Source organism: Strongylocentrotus purpuratus, unplaced genomic scaffold (assembly GCF_000002235.5).
Source record: "Strongylocentrotus purpuratus isolate Spur 01 unplaced genomic scaffold, Spur_5.0 spur5_scaffold_9, whole genome shotgun sequence".
In the NCBI taxonomy this organism is placed as follows: domain Eukaryota; kingdom Metazoa; phylum Echinodermata; class Echinoidea; order Camarodonta; family Strongylocentrotidae; genus Strongylocentrotus; species Strongylocentrotus purpuratus.
The window spans coordinates 14,774,294-14,797,049 of record NW_022145615.1 but is presented as its reverse complement, the minus strand read 5'-3'; the positions used below and the strand labels follow the sequence as shown (position 1 = coordinate 14,797,049).

Sequence of the window (22,756 nt, the reverse complement as noted above, 5' to 3'; positions counted from 1 at the left end):
AAAGGGAATTAAAGCTACATCAGAGTTATTCATTGTAAAATTATAATTGGGCGATTTTTGTGTTTTCTTGCCTATCAAATCATACAAGGGCCCAGGCTGATTTCATATTTTATTCCACTCTATATAATACACTTTTCAGAATAGCAAACAGTGGCGGATCTAGGGGGGGGGGGTTCGGCGGTTTAACCCCCGGCCCCCCCCCCCTTGGGCGGCCAAGTTTGGGGGGGGGGGTGGAGAAGAAGAAGAAGAAAAAAGAAGAAGAAAAAAGAAGAAGAAAAAGTAAAACACTAAAACGGCGCGATTTTTGGAAAATCCTGGATCCGCCACTGGGTCCACCCCCCCCACCCCCTTTGGCAAAAATCTAGATCCGCCCCTGGCACATTTTACGAGAACTTCGGATACTTACTTGGATCAGGGACGTGATAGAGAAGGACTGGAATCAAGCCGCTCTCCTTTGACCCCATGCTCCAAGCCGCCGAAAAGTTATGCGCTAATCTGCAACTTTTGACCAGGTGGTGAGATAAAAGAGCGCATGAAATTTCAGGATTTAGAATTCCTACATCAGAAAATGGTATCACAGCAACAGTTCGCTGTCCCTTCCAATGATTTCTCATCCATTGTTGAATGTGTACAAGTAAAACAAGCGAACACAAACTTGTGTAATTTTATCCTTTTTTAAACTTGAAAAATACAAAAAACACGCGAAAACACGCATTAGCAAACTTAATGTTATTGAAGATTGTAAATCATGGATCAAATAACGGGACATTAAAGCATGCACAAATTAGCGCATCATCCTAAAATATTGAATTTTTGACAGGATGTAATTTTTCTTTTACCAACTCTGGCACACAAATTAAAGGAAGGACGGAGTTCTAAATTTGAAGATTTGTTTGATGTACTATTCCCAATAAAATCCCCATATAAAGTTTTTGATTTACACTGAAATTTTGCTGGTAATTTAATATTTTGTAATAAATGTAAAACTGGTGCCTGGCTTCCGAAAGTCCCCGCAGTGGAAGCGCGGTTCGGAGCATGGAACTTCAAAGCCAAGTGGAATGTTACACATCCCATTGTTACGCTTTAGAACTCAAGAATGCGTTTGAATAAATTACAAGAGTTTCGCCTCCTTTTCTTTCACCTCCCTGCTTGGATGATGTTATGATTCATTCATTTCGGTTTTATTTTGTTCCATATGTTTTATAATCGTTTTTGTTTTATGCAGTAGGGGTAGTTAGATTTTTGTATGTATGGGTGGTAAACTTGCAGTAATATATTATTCATGGCATTTTACTGCGTTTTTTTATTTTTGATAGGTTGGGACTAGAGGAAAAATTACAGCTGTAGACTAATTTCCTTTTACAATTTTCGCATGCAATGTTTGCGTTAGACTAGACCAAGGAGTTCCTTGGTTAGATTGATTTAAATATGGACAGCTACCGCATTTCCAACAGCCTGGAAAATTCGGTTAAAAGGGTCAACTTTTGCGGCTGGAGAGTAAAGTCTAGCTTGTTCCGCTCCGTTCAACCATAACACAGAGCAGAGTTTATGCGGTCTTTGACTACATGCGACGTTGCTAAGCAAGCTATTCGAAAGGCCACGAACATCGGTACTGGATTTTATTAACATTAGTTCTCAACTCAAGTTAGGTTGAACGGTAGAAAATTACACACAAATTATCAAAATGAGTGTTAGGTCTTATAATCCATCTGTACGAGTGGGCAACTGGAATGAGGACACATGCTTAGAAGAGGTGAGAATCAGATATTAATTTGCCATTATTGTCAATGCAAACCAATGATCCTGATGTCATTTCCGCATGTCATGTCTGTGAGTGTGATGATTGAAGTATGATTGAAATTGAATGATCATGATGATATTGATAGTAATACTTGCACTTGCAGTTATTGCCATATTGCCTAGACCTAGGCCTAGGGCTAGGTCTATAGTATTGCCTTGGCTTAATTGGATTGCTGTAAGACAGCAGATTAACGCTATTCTACAAGGCATTCCATTATCAGAAAGCTGGTGTGGATATCCCTGATTAGGCCTAGGCCTAGATCTATATGTTCATGAAGCACCAAGATCTGTGAGAGAGAATATCAATTGTCTAGTCCCACTACAATGCCGAACAAACGCGTACCTGAACAGCTTCATACCAAATACAATAAGAGACTGGAACAGCCTCCCACCAGGTGTCAAAAACCTGAACTCTACACAAACCTTTAAACTATGCCTCCAAAAGAACCGTACATCAATTTAAAATGCACATGACACCCCCTCTAGACGTAAGTGCTTTTAAGCAATGTCTGGACACCGATTCTGAGATTCTTGGCTTTGCCTTTGATAAGAAATAACACCAACAGTAACACAGCCTCTGGCTCGATCTGGTATGGCAACTAGCTACATCACATAGACTCTAGATCTAGATCTAGATCTATAGATCTACAATGTATATAGACTAGGGTCTTTATAGGCCTAGACTCTACATACAAATTACAAAGGGACAAGTGACATTTTGTCAACCTTCTCCATGGCGTTGGCATTTCCATTTTTACCAGTCAATTTGCTTGTAGTTGACGATATCTTTCTAGACTCTATATTTCATTAGATGTTTGGGGGGATTGTTCATAGTTTAGAATATGTTTTTGTGTTCCAGGTGGAAGTTTTGTACCCTGATGTTGTGTTTCCAGACATTTAATTTTAATATGAGATTTTAAGATTTTAATACAAGCGATACTTCATAAATTTTCCAAGATTTATGTTGGACAATATAAAGGACAAATTATTAGTCATGATGGTTAGTGCTATTTCATGAATACTTTTTGTTTAATCTGAAGACGAATTGAAAGGGACGGCTTTAAGTTTGTTAAGTGTCAGGATACCCCCCCCCCCCATGTATATAAATATCATTCTCTTGCAGAGGGTTTCACTGACCTAGCACAGACTGATTTGTGAAACACTTGATGAGTTGAGGGACAGCATTGAGATATTTAGTGATCTTGTACCAGACCTGTACTACAACAATCCCCAGTTTGATGTTAAAGTGTTGGCATATTAGTAACACGTAGACTGACTAGTATTACATGTATATGTATTTTATGTATTTATGTGTTTATAGGTATTAGGCCTATGTATTTATTTGTTTATACAAGTAGGTATTATTTATTTATTTCTCCTGCAGGACATGGTGAAAGACTTTCTGGAAAAGAAAGAAAAGGGAGAACTGCTCATCCAGAAGGCATCTAACCTACGGAGTACCATTTTGAAACCAGTGAGTTCAAACTTTAAATTCAATCTTTATCCCTTTAAATGGAGGGAAATATGATTGCCATGCCTAAATATCTTATAGTGGTCCACTAAATTTAAATTGTAGATACAGGAACTAAAAGTAAAAAACTTCAGCTAAAATTCCTTTGCATTCTCATTCATAGTTGAGGGCTGGTATTACATAAGCTATCAATCTTCTCACTTTTTTAAAGGACCTATTTGCTGTAGCAGTACATAACACATTATGAGTATTGCCCTGAGGGAAAGAGTGGTCATAGAAAAAACTGAAAATTATTAAAATTTTAATATTCAACAATTTAGAAAGTCATCCACATTACTAAGCTCCATCATAGTGAAAAAAAATACATGGGGCTCAGGGCGAATTAGCCCCCTAAATGCCCAAAATAGCCCCCGAAAATCAGAAAAGAGCCCCTTGTAAATTTGCATAGAGTTCAATGCAAAACAAATTTTAGAATGCTATTTTCATGCAGGCAAGCTTGAGAAGTAGCCCCTGAAAATAAATATTAATTTTTTACCTGTCCATCTGTATAATATTATATCTGTATCGGGATACCGAAAATGTAATACCGACTATATTTTGTATGCGTTATTCTGACTCTTACAGCACATTGGTTTATTGAAACAATCCCAACGAAAGACCTGTAGACGCTCAGATGATGGGGTCAAGTGTCCCTTATTCATGCATATTCACTTATGCACTCGTAACAGGAGTTATTTGTGTAATAATGGAATTATGATGATTTTATAGGATGAAGAGGCTAACTCTCTGAACTGACTTTACCGACCCAGTCAGGGTTAATACCTGGACTAAATGTACATTGATAAATACAGCCTAGTATAGATTGAATTAGAATCTAAATATGAGAATGCTCTGTTTATATTAAACCACAGAGCGATTTGTCCGTCACTGTGGATGGATTTGTCCATTTTGGAGACACAGTGGTGATCATGAATGAGGCAGCTGCAGACCAAGTCCGTACCCAGCCTGGAGTGGAGCCACGTCAAGCTAATGTTCTGTCTGTCAACATGTCAGAGACCAAGATGCATGAGACCATGAGGTTTGAAGGAACCTGTACAGCCTCGGCAAGCAAGAGCCTCAATCCTTGTGTCAGGAACACCTTTGTTATCGCACCGTAAGTCAGTGTTGAGATGTGCATGGGGATTAGAGAAGTACAGAAGTTCAAGATCAAAGTTTACTTGTTTACTTAAAGTTCTTATTCATTCATATCAGTTTTTTAATGAATCCAATTATTACACAAGGAGCTATATGAAGTGCTTGTATGAAATGTTCTCTAAATTTGCAATGAAAAATTTCCTTGTTTTCAAGTGGGTAATTGTAGTTAGGTTCTCTGTTTCCCACAAAGCAGGATTTTTTGTGGAAATCCTGGAACTGTCATGTGTTACACACACATAATTCAGATTGAACACCCTGGGAGGCAAGAACAACAAATACTTGCACCTATCAATCATAATTAGAGAAATTTGAGCCTAGTCTTTTAATGTACGCCACATGGTTTTATTTTCAACAATTTTGATGGTTATATGGGACCGCGTAACATGATTTAGTACTATGAAGGCACTATTTATTCAATATATGAATGCATCACAAATCACTTCACAGAGAGCATTGGAAAGGTGCATGGCTAAAAAGTTCAACACCATTTGAAAAGCCATTAAAGCTTGTTTGAACTCGGTTATGAGAAATTTTGAAAGTGGCATCAACAAGCATTTTGGGAAATTTTTTGTCTTTTCTATTTTCAGCCTCTTTATTGTTTTTTGTAATATTTCTATGAATCATGAATTGTGTCACATTATTGGATTCCTCAGTTACGATGATATATAAGACACCTTTCGTTTACAACTTATCTGGTTGGTAAGTTATATATTCAGAAAATGGCAATTTTGGAAATGATAATACCCGGTAGGTGCCATTTTGTTTTTTTGTCTGTTAATCCTTCTAATACTTTGAATCTTTACTGATGATTTTGTCTGATTCCTTGTGTCAAAAACTTGTTTAAAAATGTCAGTTAGCTGGTCTATTGCAAAGTTATTTATGAAAACTGACAATGAACACCATTTTGGGGACAGCATCTTGGATTTTGGAAAATGCTTGAATAAAATTTGAGAGCACTTTTATTATGTTTCTAAAAATATTCCTAAACCTTTTCTGAAAAATTTGGTTATGAGCCTTAATTATCCAGGATTAAGTCTTATCAAGATCTTATGCTCTTGAATATATATTTTTTTAGGGCACAAGATGGCATCCCACCTGGAAGCCCTCTCACTTATGGTCAGCACTTCAGACTCTGCACTCTCCCTGGTGTAGGAGGCAATGTAAGTTCACATGATAATATATTTGTAATCCCTACAAATTATTCATCTCATTTCTCCAAGGTGTCTGCATGTACGTGGTAGAAACTGCAGTAGATGTTACCGTCACTGTGCCCTTTTCTTAACTCTTCTATCATCCTGGATATTTTGGTCATACCATGAGACAGAAAGCCTTCTCATTAGAATATGAATTGTCATGGGGCAATTATGAACAATCAATAATAATGAAAGAAGTCAGTTTAACACTATTAGCATCATTATCATAGGGCATTCCATGTAAAAGCCATCACAAGATCACTTCTGAATGTATCTTCATCAATTTGACAACAGTTCCTTGATTTTATGGTGACCTTTCTGTATCTTGACTTTTCACTGTTATCAATGTAAATGATGTAAATATATATGGAATGTGAAATATGTGAAATAAAATACCTAGGTAAGAGGACAAAGAAAAAAAAATGGTGACAATTCTGTATCTTGACTTTTCACTGTTAAGTTTACAGCATACCATAAAATGATCTGACGTACATGTAGCAGATCACAAACATTTGGGCAGATTAGTGTAGCACCAACTTCCTGTGAAAGGATTCCATTGCAAATGTCTTCATATCCATGGTTTATAATGATATTGTGGTGTATGTTTTATTGACAGCTTGTCCTGCAAAGCGACAGAGTGTCCTTCCATGCCTCAGCTGAGAAGTCCAGAAAGCAGCTTATTTCCTTTGTAGATGAGGTCCAGTCTCCTTACCTGACAGAGTGGCGTATCCTCTGCTTCAATCCCCAAATCAGAATGGAATCGGAAGGATTGCCCGTCCCTGTAAGTCATGCATTACATTTCATAATACAGTCAAACCTGTCTATAGCAACCACCCAAGGGAAACACAAAAAGTGGTCTTTGTAGACAGGTTCCTTTAATACATGTTTTAATGAGAAACCCATTTTCAAGGGAAACCAAAAATGTGGTCTTTGTAGACAGGTGGTCACTAAAGCAGGTTTGACTGTATCAACAAGAGGAAATTTCTGTATATTGTGATCCAATTGTGGAAGAAGTACAGAGTATGTGTGAATAACTTTTTTTTTAAATGTGTTCTCACAGAAATAACTAAGATGGGGCTTTCAAATTATAACAACTTGACTTCAGTGAAAGGATTTTCATTGTCTCTAATATTTGTTTGCAAATAGGTTATCCATCATACATGCAGTCACATATGCAGTCATTGGCTAATGATGCACTAGAAGATTTGTTTGTAACAATTTTTTGTATATATTTATTTTATTTTATTGGGTGTAAGCCACAAATATGTTTAAACAAGTTTAATTTTGTTATGACAATTACAGTTATTTGAGGATCAGTTGTAATTAGACTTACAAGAGTTCGTGCAATGAGGAAAATTGAATTTCAAGAATTGAAATATGATATTAAGAGATGTACATGTAGATGTAATGAATACACTGATAATGTTGTTTAACGTTTGTATATCTGATGTACAGTGTAAAATTAGATTTTGTATTTTGTTCTAAATATGTTTTTGTCCTATTCTCTTTCATTTGATATGTCCAGGCTAACCAGAGAATCATTTTCAACCACTGCAAATCAAATGAGGATCTGTGTGTTGTTAGTGGTATGTCAGTGAGGTATGTTCTTTTTTCATTTTTATGCCTCCGCCACCGAAGGTGGTGCCGGAGGCATCATGTTTTCGGGTTGTCCGTCCGTACGTCCGTCCGTCCGTCCGTCCGTACGTCCGTCCGTCCGTACGTCCGTCCGTACGTCCGTCCCGTTTGACCGTTATCACAATATCTCAAGAACCATTTAAGATTTAAACTTAAGACTCGGGAATAGTATTTATCACCATAGGAAGACGATCTGATTAGATTTTGGAGTACGTAGGTCAAAGGTCACAGGTCACAGAGGTCAACTTATGAAATTCCTTGTATTGAGTTTGTTAGCGCGATATCTCAAGAACCATTTGAGATTTAAACTTCAAATTTAAGGATAGTATGTATCACCATAGGAAGACGATCTGATTAGATTTTGGAGCACGTATGTCAAAGGTCAAGGGTCACAGAGGTCAACTTATGAAATTCCATACATTGAGATTGTTATCATGATATCTCAAGAACCACTGGAGATTTAAACTTCAAACTTAGTGATAGTGTGTATCACTATAGGAAAACAATCTGATTAGATTTTGGAGCACGTATGTCAAAGGTCAAGGGTCACAGAGGTCAACTTATGAAATTCCATACATTGAGATTGTTATCATGATATCTCAAGAACCACTGGAGATTTAAACTTCAAACTTAGTGATAGTGTGTATCACTATAGGAAAACAATCTGATTAGATTTTGGAGCACATAGGTCAAAGGTCAAGGGTCACAGAGGTCAACTTATGAAATTCCATACATTGAGATTGTTATCATGATATCTCAAGAACCACTGGAGATGTAAAAACTTCAAACTTAATGATAGTGTGTATCACCATAGGAAGACAATCTGATTAGATTTTGGAGCACGTAGGTCAAAGGTCAAAGGCCACAGCGCACATTATGAATGCAAAAACAGCTTGTGATCGCGTTATCTCAAGAACCGATTGATGGATTCATGCCAAAATTAGGTCATGTTTGTTACTTGCAGAGCCAATGAACTGAGTAGATTCTTGGTTCATAAGGTCAAAGGTCAAAGGTCATGGGCCCATTATGTATGCAAAAATAGCTTGTGAACGCATTCTCATTAGAACTGACAGATGGATTACTATTTAACTCAGAACATCTTGCAGAGCCAATGAACTGAGTAGATTTTATGGTCATGAGGTCAAAGATCAAAGGGTCATATATGTATATGAGAAATTGCTTGTAATCACAATATTCTGAGAACCTGTCAATGGATTACCATTGAACGTGAATTCAATTTTTTTTTTCTGTTTTGGTTTTTAAAATTGCTCTATAACGGAGGCATCATTTTCGACTGCGCGCAGTCGAATTCCATCTAGTTTTTTTTATTACAAGCTTTATTACACCATTAAAAATAAATATATATCTTTTTTAAATGAATTAAATGAATTAATTTTTTAAAGAGAAATATCAATTGAAGACATCAAATTTAGGATAGTATACTTATATTTTACTTATTATTTTACCAAAAAAATGATGTGAAAAATCCCCTCTATTTTTCTTCAATAATCTTTATACTAAAGTGAAAGAAAGCATTAATGCTAACAAACTGAAAAATTTCATATCTTTTGGCACTTGCAATTGAAGCAAAAATGTTAGCTACCTCTTGCTCTCTCTCCCTCTCTCTCTTTTCTTTGAAAAGAACCTTTCTTCATTAGGTAATGCTCATGACTCTGTAATACATAAAATAAAATGACATAATCATAGAATATAACCAAAAACATAAATCTACATATTGCAGGATCAAATGAAATATCAAAGTTTGTTTTACAGATGGGTTGTGAAAGGTTGTGAATTTTTTTTAAAAATAGGCATAAGCTTTAATAGACCATGAATGTCTTTCCACAGCCCTTGCAAAATGCTTGGGTGGTGAAAAAAATGATTATTTTTCTCTGATTTAATATGCAAGAGAGCTTAATTTGCTGCTGAGTATTGACAAAATATTGTCCATATTTTCTTCAGTTAGTAATTAATTTAACTTCTGGCTGAAACTGGATTGGAGCTTCGAATTGTAAGGTTTCTAGTACTTGGCCTAGTTTGGATTAGCGCTAATATATCTCATACAAACAATGATTAAAACTGAATTTTCGGCAACCCTTACCTTGCACTTGTGACAGAGAAGTAAAAAAATCAGTGTTATGCCTGCAGTTTTAACATAACCAGAATCCAAAATATTTTATATTCTCTATAATTATGAAAAAACAATATTGCCAACTATATGGTGATAAAACTACAAATTACACCATGAACTATCACCCTTGCACTTTTGTAACAGAACCCCATTTGGCAGGGAGTATGAGGTAGTGGCCCACACAGATTTGGACTCACACAGAGCAGAGAAGGATGTTAACCATTGGATTATCAAGACTGGTGAACCAGCACAACCCACCACGTTGGCCAAGACTTTGCCCGTAGGTGATCAACAGTGAGATCTCATGAGATGTGGTCTCTACCATTCACACCTTAAAGAATAAATGAAGGAAAGATTGATGTCACCGACTATTCAAGCTTGTTTTTGTCTTGTATTTATTATCATATGAAGTTATATCACGATGCTCAATTTAGATAAATATTTCAATAAAATTCAGGTGTTGCAACTTTAAAATTGTAAGTCAAGAGGATTTAATGAAAATGTATTAAAATGAATGATTTATGCATCACCTTGAACTGCTTACAGAATATGTATATAGATGTGAATTTATAAATATGTCATCATTTTATTTGATATTCCTTTTTATCACATGTTCTGAGTGTCAAAATACATAATTTAGAGAAGGTGGTTTACATAATGGATTTTTGAATGTATGTTCCTGTACCTTTATTTAAAAAATGTTAAATGTTGTTCTCTTGATATAATTTATGACAAAAAGGTGCAATGCAATTCCGTCCTGAAAAGTGTAGACTGAACATGAACTGAACATGAACATCTTCATCTACCATGTATCACATTGTCACATGGTACCACTGTACATTCACTTTCTGTGAATCCAATGGAAGTACATACACTTTTTTTTGCTGAAAGTTGAATTTGATTACTGTAAAAGGTGTAGTGTGTTCAGATTTGATCAGAATTAATCAAATTGTTTAATGCCATGGAATTGTGCATGTATGATTAAATTAAATCTGATTTATGTTTGTTTTCATATTCAGAGTTACCACTGCTATTTAATTGAACATTTTATATGTTGAATATATTGAGCACCAGCAAATATTGTGAATGATTGGAGTACATGTTTATAATATTGCTTACTTTAATAACTATTCTATATTGTTCTCTAGCTATGCACACATTTATTTGGTTCTAGTTTGATTGCTTCCACTGTCTCATGATCAATACATCGAATATGCAGGCTTATGCCTTACAGTATTTTGCAGTGTATTTTTAACTGTCACATTTTGTTTCATTTATATTCATTCATGTCAATTCTATGCATAATATATTCTTCAGTATTTTCACAGCAGTAATTTTCCCACCAAACATGTATTAATATGAAATAATTAGCAGTATTTGTGCTGCCACTTCAGCCACATTCAGATGAGATATGGTAAACTACCCTAACTAACCATGCCACAAAATGACATTAAATATGTGTGGGTGTTATAGGTTACAATTTTATACATAAAAATGTATAGATTTGTGACCCATGCCACAATAAACGAGGATCTATTTTTAGACAGTACTTGTCTGACATGTAAAGTGGTGTTTGGCGCCTTTGTAGTTGGAGTGAGACATTAGCGCTGCTTCTGACTGCAGAGAGGGAAATGGCATAAATATTTCCTTAATCACTCACATTTCAAATGAACAGTATATGTCTCAGTTTCATGAAACTTACACACAAGGGTTATCAAAGATAATGTGGAACAAATGTCAGGTAAAAAAAAATGAGGTCTTACACAATTAACCTTGGGTTAAATATTGATCTACAGGTAGACAAAATCTGCAAAAAGGCTTTCTAGGTAAACCAATTTTGTGCAATGTTGTGGCTCAAAATACAATTTTCTTAAATTCTTGGTGCACCTATATATTTGGTGTTGGAAGTTGGTATCCTTTAGAACAGAATTTGTCTGTAACCGATAAATGATCCCTTTTTTCAAGCCATGATCTTACCTGAATTTAGGGGACGCATATTTGAGACTGTCTCATTTGTCTTTTTTCTTGATAAAGTTCTATACAGGTGATTTTTTTCAGATTCTTCTTTGCTTTGTGAATTGAGAAATGCACCACAAGATCAATGGAATTAGTATTGTACAATTATATACATTGATGACTTGTTTTAGCAGTAATAAAATGCCTAATACATATGTGGTTTAAAACGAATAAGGAGGAAGAAGACTGCACAATTTTAAGATGTTTGATTGTTGTATGTTGTCAATGTAGATCACGTGTACATTCAGATAAGATATTGCATATTTTCATTTTATCATTATTGTTAAATGTAAATACAGTTTAATTAAATTACTATAAAGATAAACAAAGACAATTGGTTTGATTTTTTTCTTTATTACTGGTTTTTCTTGCTATTAAACATATTCATCTTTTGATTATTCCAATACAATTTCAATTTTATCACCAAAGTGGAAAAAAGTTTATCCATGTCTACATGCATCAATTTGGCAATGAACTGTATGTATGAATTACCATACAAGGTAAGGCACAATATTGACAAATTTTTTAAAGTTCTGACACACCTGCAATGTATGAGGAAGGAAATCAACCCCTAACTTTCACTTGGAACAACATAACAAAAAAGGTCTTATAAAATTGATTTATTAATTAAGGTATAAAACAGTGAGTCGTGTGTCATGATGTCCACCTTTTGTGTAACGTGGTGATTTTTGCTTCCATTAAACTGCTACACATGTACCGGTATGTATTAAGAATACACCTGATAACAAAAAAAGTATACAATTTCTAAATTGAAAGTACACAAGCAATGTAAATATGCATTCAAAAAGGATATAAGGCGCAGGACAAAGGGGTTACATGGATCTGAATGTGGGAATTTTTGCGTATTCTTTGTTATCTTATTGTTTTCACTATAACCTTTCCTCTGCCCCCCCCCCCCCCCCCCTCCTCCTCCCTGTAGCATTTTGTTTTAATTCCTTGCAGAACACATCTGCAGCTTTACAACAATATATAATTGTTTAGGGTTCATGATCGTGTAATGTCCAAAGAACAAGCAAAACAAAACAACAACAATAAAGACAATCACACAAACTTTAGGCAAGAATAAATGAATGAAATGTCTAGAATAATCATATATTTAGTGTTACATCCTATGTTATTGTATCGTCACATTTTTTTTTTCAATCATGATAGTTAAGTAGGGTTTAAAAGCTTCAAATGCAACTTGGTACCAAACTTACATTCGTAGGCCAATGCCCAGATTATCTAACTTCAAAAGTCTACACCTAATTTGCCCACTATTCAAGTGGTCCTATCAAGAATTTGTGACCTTTTGAATAAGTGTCACAGCAATTATATCTGAATTATTATTGATCCTTGATTACATGATACCGTAAATCTCCGTGTATAAGACGCACCTTTTTTCCGCAAAAAAAATTAGAAAGTTGGGGGTACAAGATTTTTTTTTTTAAATTGTTGATTGATGCCTTTCCACCTGGCAATGTCTCCCAACTCAGTCATACACAGAGTATTGACTCACCACTCAGAAACTAGAACAACACTAACCTGTATGGCCAGATTTCTGTTTGGACTTACAGGAAAATTTGTCTGTCATCTGTAGTTTTAAAAACGACATTCTTACTATTATTTATGACAAGTTCAGGAGCAAAATTTGGCACCTTCAACTGCACCTTGCAGTACAATAAAGGTCCTTCCCTGCTTAGGATTTTTAACACGGACCTGGCTTGCTGTGTACACAGTCAGCATTTTTCTTTTTTCTTTTGCCCAAAAAATAGGGGTGCGTCTTAAACACAGAGATTTACGGTATGTACTGGTACTTTTCCTCCCTCTTCTTTCCATAATCTTTCTTATTGCTATACTTCTTCCTTCCCTGTCTCATTCTGCCTTATAACTCTAAACTCTTACAGTCAAGTGATGGTTTCTGTTATTGTCTAGGTATACACAAAACTGAATGCATGCTCTTCTTCAATATGATGTTTATATTTCTGGCATCCTTCGTATCACCGTCCCTTTATCAGATGTTTTTCTCATGTTAATGGATTCATTATACAAAAATGACCTCGCACTAATTGCAACAGAAAATATTTCAATTGTTCTACTTTCGTAAATATGCACTATAAAAAATATTAAACTTCCTAAGAAATTTGAGTTTTGGGCCAAGCAACCTTGTCACTATACTATTATCAAAATATAGGCTTCAAAAATTTTCTTCTATAAAGACATATTGCAAGTTCAAAAACACTCTCAATAAGCCTCAAAGTGACTAGTGAGTAGAATAGTCGACATGCCCTTTTGCACTCGTAGCAGAATAGATCCCAAGTCCAACTTGGGTACTGTTTTGCATGTTTTTATATTTTCCTTTATTTTCTTTAGACACTTTAACCGTTTACTCATAGAATGCCAGGTTAAATTTGTTTGGGTTGATTTTGTAAATTTCGAGCTGTACACAAATTATTTTCTTAGGTACACTCTCAACTGACTATACTAGAGACTACCTGTCAAATATCTTGCCTGCCAAATACGTTTGCTTTTTCTCCCTACTCTGCCTCCTGACTTGATGCCACTCGTGGAAAGGAATCTGTTGAAAGATTGAGAAGTTTAAAGGAAAATGAGAATGTCATGTCATTACAAAATATTTCTTGACGCAAAAGTTACTTAAAGGAGACCAATCACCCACATTATGTTGCTCTGTGTGAGCTTCAAATGCTACTTCTATACAGGGATACTGCAAGTTTAAATAGACTTTGTTAAATACACATGACATGGACTTGTGAGGAGACTGGTAGAACAGGGCATGCACTGAAATGGGTTCTGTGCACAGGGTCTTTATATTATCCTTCACTTAATAATTCATCATTCTTCATAATCTGTTAATCAGAAGAATACTTGGTGAAGTTTTGGATATTGCAAATATAGTAACTTTTAATTTTCTGTTTTAAATTGTTCAAATTTTCTATTTTACCACTATGGACCTTTAATGTTATCCGATTAGTGAATATGTCAAAGGAAGATGTTTAGCAGGTTATTTGTATCGGCACTCAATGATTGAAGTCAATACATGTAAGTAGCAACGTAATCTTTATTTACTCCATTTCTGTATCTTATGTTAATTATTGCTTTATTATTGATCTTTTTCTATTGTTTGTGATTTGTTATACTAAGAAAGTATTTTCAAATTCAGTTCAGGTTTTAATTGTTTCAAACAAAGACTGTGCAGTAAAAAGAAGCTTCACATAAAATCCTCCAAACCCTTTGTACATCACACATAATGAAAAAAAATCTGCCTTCAGTGACATGTAACCATTAAATGTTAGGTAACTTGATACTTGATACTTGATGAGGTAATCCCTGAAGCAGCTTTTCCAAGCTATACTGGGATGGGATGTGTTGTGACAGCAGGTGAAGGTGCAGACAACAAAAGGGTGTACAATTGCTTTATACAATAAAATAGTGACGTGCAAGTAAAAAAAAAAAAAAAAAAAAAATAATCATGCTGCTATATGGTTTACAGATAGTGACGTGCAAGTAAAAATAATCATGCTGCTATATGGTTTACATGTAACACCATAACCTCCAAAAAGATGCGCAGAACTCTATCGGTATTACCAAATTACCTCTACTATTTGGTAACCAGCAATCTTGAGTTGTCTTCTCTTCATGACATGAACACCAAGCAGCTCTGAGGAGTCCTTACGGTAGTGATTGGCCAAGGCTACTAGCACAGCTAGCTTGGTGGTGGACTCCTCAGTCCTGTTCCTGCTCTCCTGAAGGTTGATGGGTTTATTGTTGTCATCCAAGTGTATCTCAATATCTGTGGAGAAAGATGAAACAGTTTTAGATTTTAATATTGACAAGAAAACACAAAAAGACATCTTGGCACCCTATTCTTACAACACTTCTGTTACTGCATTCAGGATGTCTGCCAAACTTTGCCAAACTTTTCCATACTGCAGGTATTAAATTCTCTAATGATTATTTCATTTTCTATCGATGATCAACACCTCCCCATTCTCCTACAATAAGGGACTGTGGGGGTAGACTTTGATTAGGAAATGAGAATGTCTGACCATGTCACCTACTGATGCTGTACCCTCATCTGGCAATGTCAATCTTAGTCGTATCAGAGGGTACTTGGTTCCAGATACATATCATAATAATGTTAACTTGTTAGAGCAATTGTGTTCTCCCCTATGGTGGATGCTTGCTTGGGGATACCAGTTAGCAAGACCTGGGCAGACTCCAACATCTCAAAAATAAGTGTGCTCGGTTAATTCGTCAAAAACTAAAATGGTCCCATGCTACCCCATTGTTAAACAAACTTATATTGGCTTCCAGCTGCTGAGAGAATACAATACCGGATACTTGTTCATACTTTTGAATCTAAGTACGTGTAAAAATATATAAGTGTTAAACTAAACAAGCAAATTTGTGGTTAAAATCAATAACTTTATTGACTAGATCAACTTTCAGAGATGCACGCCATAGTCGATGTATAATCAATATATGATGACCATAAAATGCCTATGTTGACTGAAGAAACATGACTTATGGCATAGAATGTCACAAAATACATACCGGTAAGTAAAATCAGAAAACAAGGATTGAGGAAAAGGTGAATGGAAATACATACAGTAGGCTAGAGCAAAGAGTGCATAACACAAAGGTAAGCAATCAATTGCAACCTTGGAACTACCATTGTAATTGGTTTGTGGTCAGCTTTTTTAACAAGATGTGCATGCAGTGATTTAGATTTGCCATTGCCATTATGCGATTGATCACAAATCTTTGTGTAGTGCAGCCCAGTTTATACTACACCATGACACCTCAAGATTTCTTACCTACAGGTGTGCGGATGTGGTCCAAGATGGGGTGGACCTTGAGAGCATCTTTACTTCCAAGCACTCTAGCCAGGATGGGAATGATTTCAGCATATGCTTGCTTTTCATCTCCAACTACCTTGGACGAACCATGGGGTACCAGCTTGGACCGTGAAGCAATACTCTACAGCAAATTGTGAGATAATAATAATAATAATAAATATTTATAATATAGTATTAATGACTGCTTTGAGAGAAATAGTTGTTTTTATACGCTCAAGGGAAGGTTAGAATTGTGCTATTGCCCGAGGCGTGCCGAGGAAAGATTTGTGTATTTTGTTTTGTAAAGCGCCTTGAGTAACTCATTAGATAGTGCGCTTTATATACCTCACTTAAGAAATCCAGCCATCTGATTGGTCGAAATTGCATTCATAAACTTCAACTATTTCTGTAAAATTCCCAGTAACCATGGTTAAAACAGTTCTATAATCCCAGTAACCATGGTTATTGGGAAAGTAGTTCAGTCTCCATGGTTACCCCATAGGTTTACATGTTAAAAAATGGTCTGAGCGATCGAGGATACCGTACGTGTGCGAAGAATTGGTCGGTAATTTCAATACAATTGAATCTCGATCGATCTTAACGACAATTTTATCTTGCATTGTTTACATGAAGACGAAAATAAACTTCCAAAAACAAAAAAACAACATCTGCCGATAGATCTTGATCTAAATTCGTGCCAATATGCATTGCAAAAGTAAAAGAAGGGCCTGTTTAATGGAGCATCCACCACGCGAAGCCGTTTTCAATCCATTTTAATGTATATAAAGAAAAAACTGCTATGTATGGTAACAGAGCGCGATAGCCGAGCGGTTTAAGGCGGTGATTTTAGTTACAACAACCTTTTGTATGCAAGAGATCGAATCCCATCTTCGACAAAAGTTTTTTTTTTTTTTTTTTTTATTTATTCATTTTTTTTTTTTGGCATATAAAAGTATTCAAAGCAGTCATTAATACTATACTATTTCTCGAATATTAAAGCAGTCATTAATACTTTTATATGCCGAAAACAAAAAAGTCAACTAATGACACCACCTTGGCCTTTCTCTAGTTTATCTGCACAGTTGTTTTTTATGAGTGTATCTTTGAGAGTAGACTAGATCTAGATTCTAGTCTAAGCAAGATATTTTTACAATTTTGGGGGTGGGCCGGCCCTGTGGGTAATATGGAGAAGAACCTGCGCTTTCATATGACATCTCACTTATTGAGTATCACCTTCAGGATCACAACAGATAAAGGTTTGAATCTCGAATTGAAAAAAAAAAACTTGACATTTTTTGCATGGTCGCGCAATGCACGTAGACTGCATAGCGACTGCATTGCGTGCAAACTCTATGAGAAGAATTTTAACACACAACATCGGGTGCGCGATCAGACACCCTGACAACTAGATCTATTTTCGTCTAGAGTCTACGTCTATGCTTTTTCAGCAACTAAACGAACATGTTTATGGATAATTTCACGTACCCTTTTTGTTGTTCTTGCTGTCAGCGAGTCTTGCATTTGATAAGTTGAAATCTTGGGAGAGTTTCTTGAGCCATTTTTGTCTTGTTTGGAATTGTCGTCTTGTATGAAAATACCGACCAATTCTTCGCACACGTACGGTATCCTCGATCGCTCAAACCATTTTTTAACATGTAAACCTATGGGGTAACCATGGAGACTGAACTATTTTCCCGGTAACCATGGTTACTGGGATTTTAGAACTGTTTTGACCATGGTTACTGGGAATTTTACAGAAATAGTTAAAGTTTATGAATGCAATTTCGACCAATCAGATGGCTGGATTTCTTAAGTGAGGTATATAAAGCGCACTATCTAATGAGTTACTCAAGGCGCTTTACAAAACAAAATACACAAACCTTTCTTTAGAATTGAACGACATAATAGCATTTAGTAACATTAGTAAATAAAAAGTTTTTAACATGCTTCTGAAAGGTTTTTAGGCATTGAATGTTTTGAATGTCACTTGGCAGCTTGTTCCAGAGGACTGATACAACATACATGAATGCAAGATCACCTTAATGGGTTGTGCAGGTTCTGTTGACTTCTAGGATGGTAAAGACAGAATAAAAGAGCGACTAATAGGATTGATTTATGGTGAGGAGATCTTTTAGGTACTTGGGTGCAGTCAAGGGCGTATCGAGGGAGGTGGGGGTTGTTTTGGGTGTTCAAACAACCCCCTCCCCCCTTGGCAAAAGGGGGTGTTTTATAATTATTATTTTTTTGCTCAAGGGGGGAGGGGTGGATGTTGAGAAGGAAAAATAGGTCACTGAAATTCTGAATTTAACCCTGGAACAAAAATCATACCTAATCCGAAAGCATGTACTAAACCCTAAAGTTTACCTAACCTAAAACCAAACCGCAATCTTAGCCCTCCATCTACTTATAAAATAAAGTCTCATTTGATCCGATTATTCTGATATCCTTTCATACACGTTTACCTATCAAATCAAATCAAATCAAATAAGATATTATATACTGTCAACAATACGGTTACCAACCTTGGGGAGCCTTGGACCTTTGTAGTCTGGGCATTCTATAGCGATAGAACAATCTAGGCAATAGAGGTGCTTGTAGACATCAGGAGGGCAACGACCTGTGCAGGAAAGATAAAATCATTATCTATATGATTTTTCTGATATGGTTAAAAAAGCCAGGGAAAGCTTTGTCTTCACTGCAAGTATTCCATGTATATTTATTAAGATAAAGGGTTGATTCTTTTCCATTTTGGGGTTGTTTGTTATAAATAAATCATTTTGGTGGAGAAATGATTCATTTCCTTTTCTGCACCCCCCCCCCCTTCAAATGAAACATTATGTTCTCTTTTGAGAGGTACCCTAAATTCCTCATAAAATCTTCCTCAACACATCATAGCACTACCACATCTCTTAAAGTTTACACATGTCTAGAAATTAAGAAATGAAATATTACATTGCTCCCTCATAAAACTAATCTGGTCCCTACATTTGTGCACAAAGAATACTAGGATAGAAGGTCAAACCAAGCTTACCTGCATACTTCTTGAGGTAAACAGGACTAAATATCCTATGAATAAGCTCCACTGGATATTTCCCTACAAAGGAGAGAGGCACTAGTGTCTTGACAAAGAGGAATGCACTATTATCCGTCCACTCTTCCTTTTCTCCTATTCTTGCAACAGCTGCTTCTAAAAAGCTATTAAATTCATCAGGGGTGTAGTTTAGTCTGCAAAATGACCAAAGTGTGAGGTAGTAGTCTTTCAGGTTTGCCTTGGAATGATCAAAGCATCTCAATACTTCATCAAATAGAGGGGTGCTAACAAAGGCTGCCCTTGCAAATACCCCAAGTATATGAGGCAGAGCAAGATAGCTCATCTTCGGTATGTGTGGAACTAGATCTTGAGACAGTTTGATGTACAGGTCTGCATCATAGTGGTAGGATCGTCCGAGGAACCTCATGATTGTAACTACATTGTACTTCTCAATATCTGTCTGGAGTTGGATGTCTTTGGATAATGCTGCAGATATAACAGCTGGTAAGATGCTGTTGTGTGGGAGCCAGCCAGCTACCTTGATCATACCATTGCAGATTGTTGCAATCTCTGTGATGGATAATTCATCCACAAAGTGCTCTGCAAGGAGGACAAGTTTATCCACGAGTGGTTGAGCTGGTCGCTTGAACTGTCCACATAGGTAGAAGGCTTGCACCATCTGTTGGGCTGATAGCTTGGTCCAGGATGGCCTTAGAATGGACAACATCTCCCTGTGGAAGGTCCATGAGCTTGCACCTGCCATGCATATCCACCAATCTGTCACCAGTAGCAGGGTATTGATATCCCATGATGATATCCTTTGAAGACACTCTTTCTCTATGAGTGTGTTCTGTGAAGCACTCAGACTTAAATCCCACCAGTAGAAAATCAACAAAGATTGTACAAACGTTTCAGTTTCCATATCTGGCATAGCTCTACACAAGTATTCTCCCAGATAATCCATTGCTGATGATTTCATCATTAATATTCTTTCAGTATGTGGTAATTCAGAAAGGCACCTGATATTTCTTGTGACATTACCCTGTGATATCTTCTCACTCCCATTCTCCCCTAATGTTGTAAGAAAATGATGGACATGCTTTCTGTTTGACTCAGACTCTACGCAAAGTGTATTGATATAATCAAGGGATAATCTTTCATATGCCTTGGATTCCTTTAAAAAAGCTCTTTGTTTAATCTCTGAACCTTTAAATCCAGTGTCAAGCTCTTCATCATCACTTGGGTTTTCTTCCAAGGGCAAGGCTGAATCTGTCCATGGCACTCCCTCTGGAACCTTATCACTCCCACCATAGATAACCTCTAGTACATTTGTCCGTATGGCTTTAGTTTTGTCACGCATGATGTTGTTTCTAGAACGTGTTGAATTGGTCCTAACACACGTTTTCTGCCACATTTCATCCGGTTTCTTGATTGCTGCTTCAGCATGAAACATGAATCTGTAACCAGGGAGACCATGGCAAAGCCTTTGTCTGAGTACACGATGAATGCAGGACATCTCTCCTTTCAGTATCTTTACAGCATAAGAGCAGCTTAAGCTAAATGACATGTTAACCTGTGCAATGAAGAAAAAAAACAAAGCCTTCAGTAGTTTGTACATGGATAGAGATGATTAATCGAATAAACTTTTAATGCAATAAAATTTGCTGAGCTCTCAAAAAAAGTTCTGATTGAATTAATTGCAAAAATGTACAAAGAGAGCTTATGAGGGTTAATTTCACTCAAACAGCTTGAAAAAGTGAAAATCTAAGAGAGTGGTACCACTACATATTAGGCAACAGGTTATACAAACATCTAATTTGCATATAAACATTTGTTACAAACGTCATCTGAGAATTTATAAAATTTGAGGGAATTGGAGGTTGCTTGAAATTTGCAAGTACCGTAAGAGGATACCACAAGTCATATCCACTCGAAAGAAGCCCCCAATATTATTTCTATTTAAGAAATATAAATGAAACCAAGATATTTCATGACTCCCAGTTTTAACATTTATTTATCAAATAATTATGTGATATGATTTGTAAAAGGATACCACAAGTCACATCCATCCGAAAGAAGACCCCAATATTATCCCATATTTAAGAAAATAATGAAACCAAGATAATTCATGACTCACAATTTTGACATTTATTCATCAAATAATTATGTGATATGATTTTTTATCAAGGTTATGCTTCAAAATGGACAATATCTATAGATATACGTACACAAAAATTGACACCGTTCTCATGGGTCTGTAATACAGACTGTATCTTTGGCAACTTTTCTATGCCCGGCAGCCCAATGTATGGATGAATAATATTTATCTCATTTACACTTAAGGCAATAAAACGTTATTCAAACTGTTTATAAACTTGTACAATACTTTGTAGTAACAACAATAAGCGCTCAACAGCTACCGGGTAATAATTAAATGAGAGCTGGAATACAACAAAAAAGTTTTGAAATAAATTTCATTTTTCATTTTTTCGCTGCCTAGACTTATCTTTATAGACTAAAAAATGATAAGTTGACTTAAAGATAAAGTTGAGTTCTAGTCATGCGATGGCATTGTTTAAAGAAACGGTGTGGAATCAAGAGAAAAGGTTGATCATCTATATAAGTATTGTTGTGTAGTACTGCAAGGTTCTTGAATCATCGAAATGATAAGAAATTTGGCTTAGTCTTGGTAAAGTTACAAGCACTGTACACAGCAAGCGCAAGATGTTCTTCCACACTTGCATTATACAATGATAATGCTCACAAATTATTTTTCACCTCTTCCCAGAACTCAACCTTCTCTTTAAATTAAATGGCTTTCTAAAAAAGATACGACAGGTTTGGCCATAAATGGCGATATTGGAGCCGACCCTACCCAAATCAGAGGCTAACGAACGAAAGAGATAGAAATTTCGGTCTAGGTTTTTACTTGCACTGGACTTACTCCTAGACCTAGCTCCTTAGCATATTTTAGTGTTTTTACTGTAAATTATCAAGTGCTTTAATTGTCCACGCACCATTCCAGCAATTGCTGACACTCCGTGTACTAGTTACTCCTCTCACCTACCATCCCAGTATAGCTTCCTGAGCTGAGTGAACTGCCAAAGGGATTACCCAACCAAGTACCAAGGGCCCGGCCCTGATCTGATATCTGACATTAACCATGGCCTGGCCTGCGGCCTGCAGGGTGGCGTGGCCGGTGGACTACCGCTTGCCCAAGTACCACTACCGGCTCCCCGACCCCATCTGAGCTGATGATGACAGCCAAACCCAAAGTCAAAATTCCTAACTGAGTTTACCTCTTAATACTTACTCGTTGATTTCTCGGTACCGTTGTATTTTCTTACCAAGGCTGTCAAAAAATCAGAACATTTTCGATTTGGGGTGACCAGGCCAGGCCAGGAACATCACCAAGAGTACACTGGA

General features: G+C 36.2%; 2 protein-coding genes across 2 annotated transcripts; one reads left to right on the top strand and one right to left on the bottom strand.

Annotated features, from left to right (window-relative positions):
• Positions 1-1,554: 1,554 nt before the first annotated feature.
• On the top strand, positions 1,555-11,769 carry LOC579161 (cilia- and flagella-associated protein 161). Its single transcript, XM_779292.5, has 7 exons — positions 1,555-1,753; positions 3,185-3,274; positions 4,183-4,424; positions 5,541-5,625; positions 6,275-6,439; positions 7,184-7,257; positions 9,569-11,769. Exons 1-7 carry the CDS (start codon positions 1,685-1,687, stop codon positions 9,720-9,722), a joined length of 879 nt encoding a protein of 292 aa, XP_784385.2. The 5' UTR covers positions 1,555-1,684; the 3' UTR covers positions 9,723-11,769.
• Positions 11,770-12,524: 755 nt separating this feature from the next.
• LOC585275 (FAST kinase domain-containing protein 5, mitochondrial) lies at positions 12,525-22,755 on the bottom strand. The gene is made up of 6 exons (XM_795236.5): positions 22,644-22,755; positions 19,331-20,903; positions 18,822-18,916; positions 16,279-16,441; positions 15,055-15,251; positions 12,525-14,018 (listed from the first exon to the last, which is right to left on the bottom strand). The coding sequence occupies exons 2-6, from the start codon at positions 20,895-20,897 to the stop codon at positions 13,932-13,934; spliced, it is 2,109 nt and encodes a 702-aa protein (XP_800329.3). The 5' UTR covers positions 20,898-20,903; positions 22,644-22,755; the 3' UTR covers positions 12,525-13,931.
• Position 22,756: the final 1 nt, after the last annotated feature.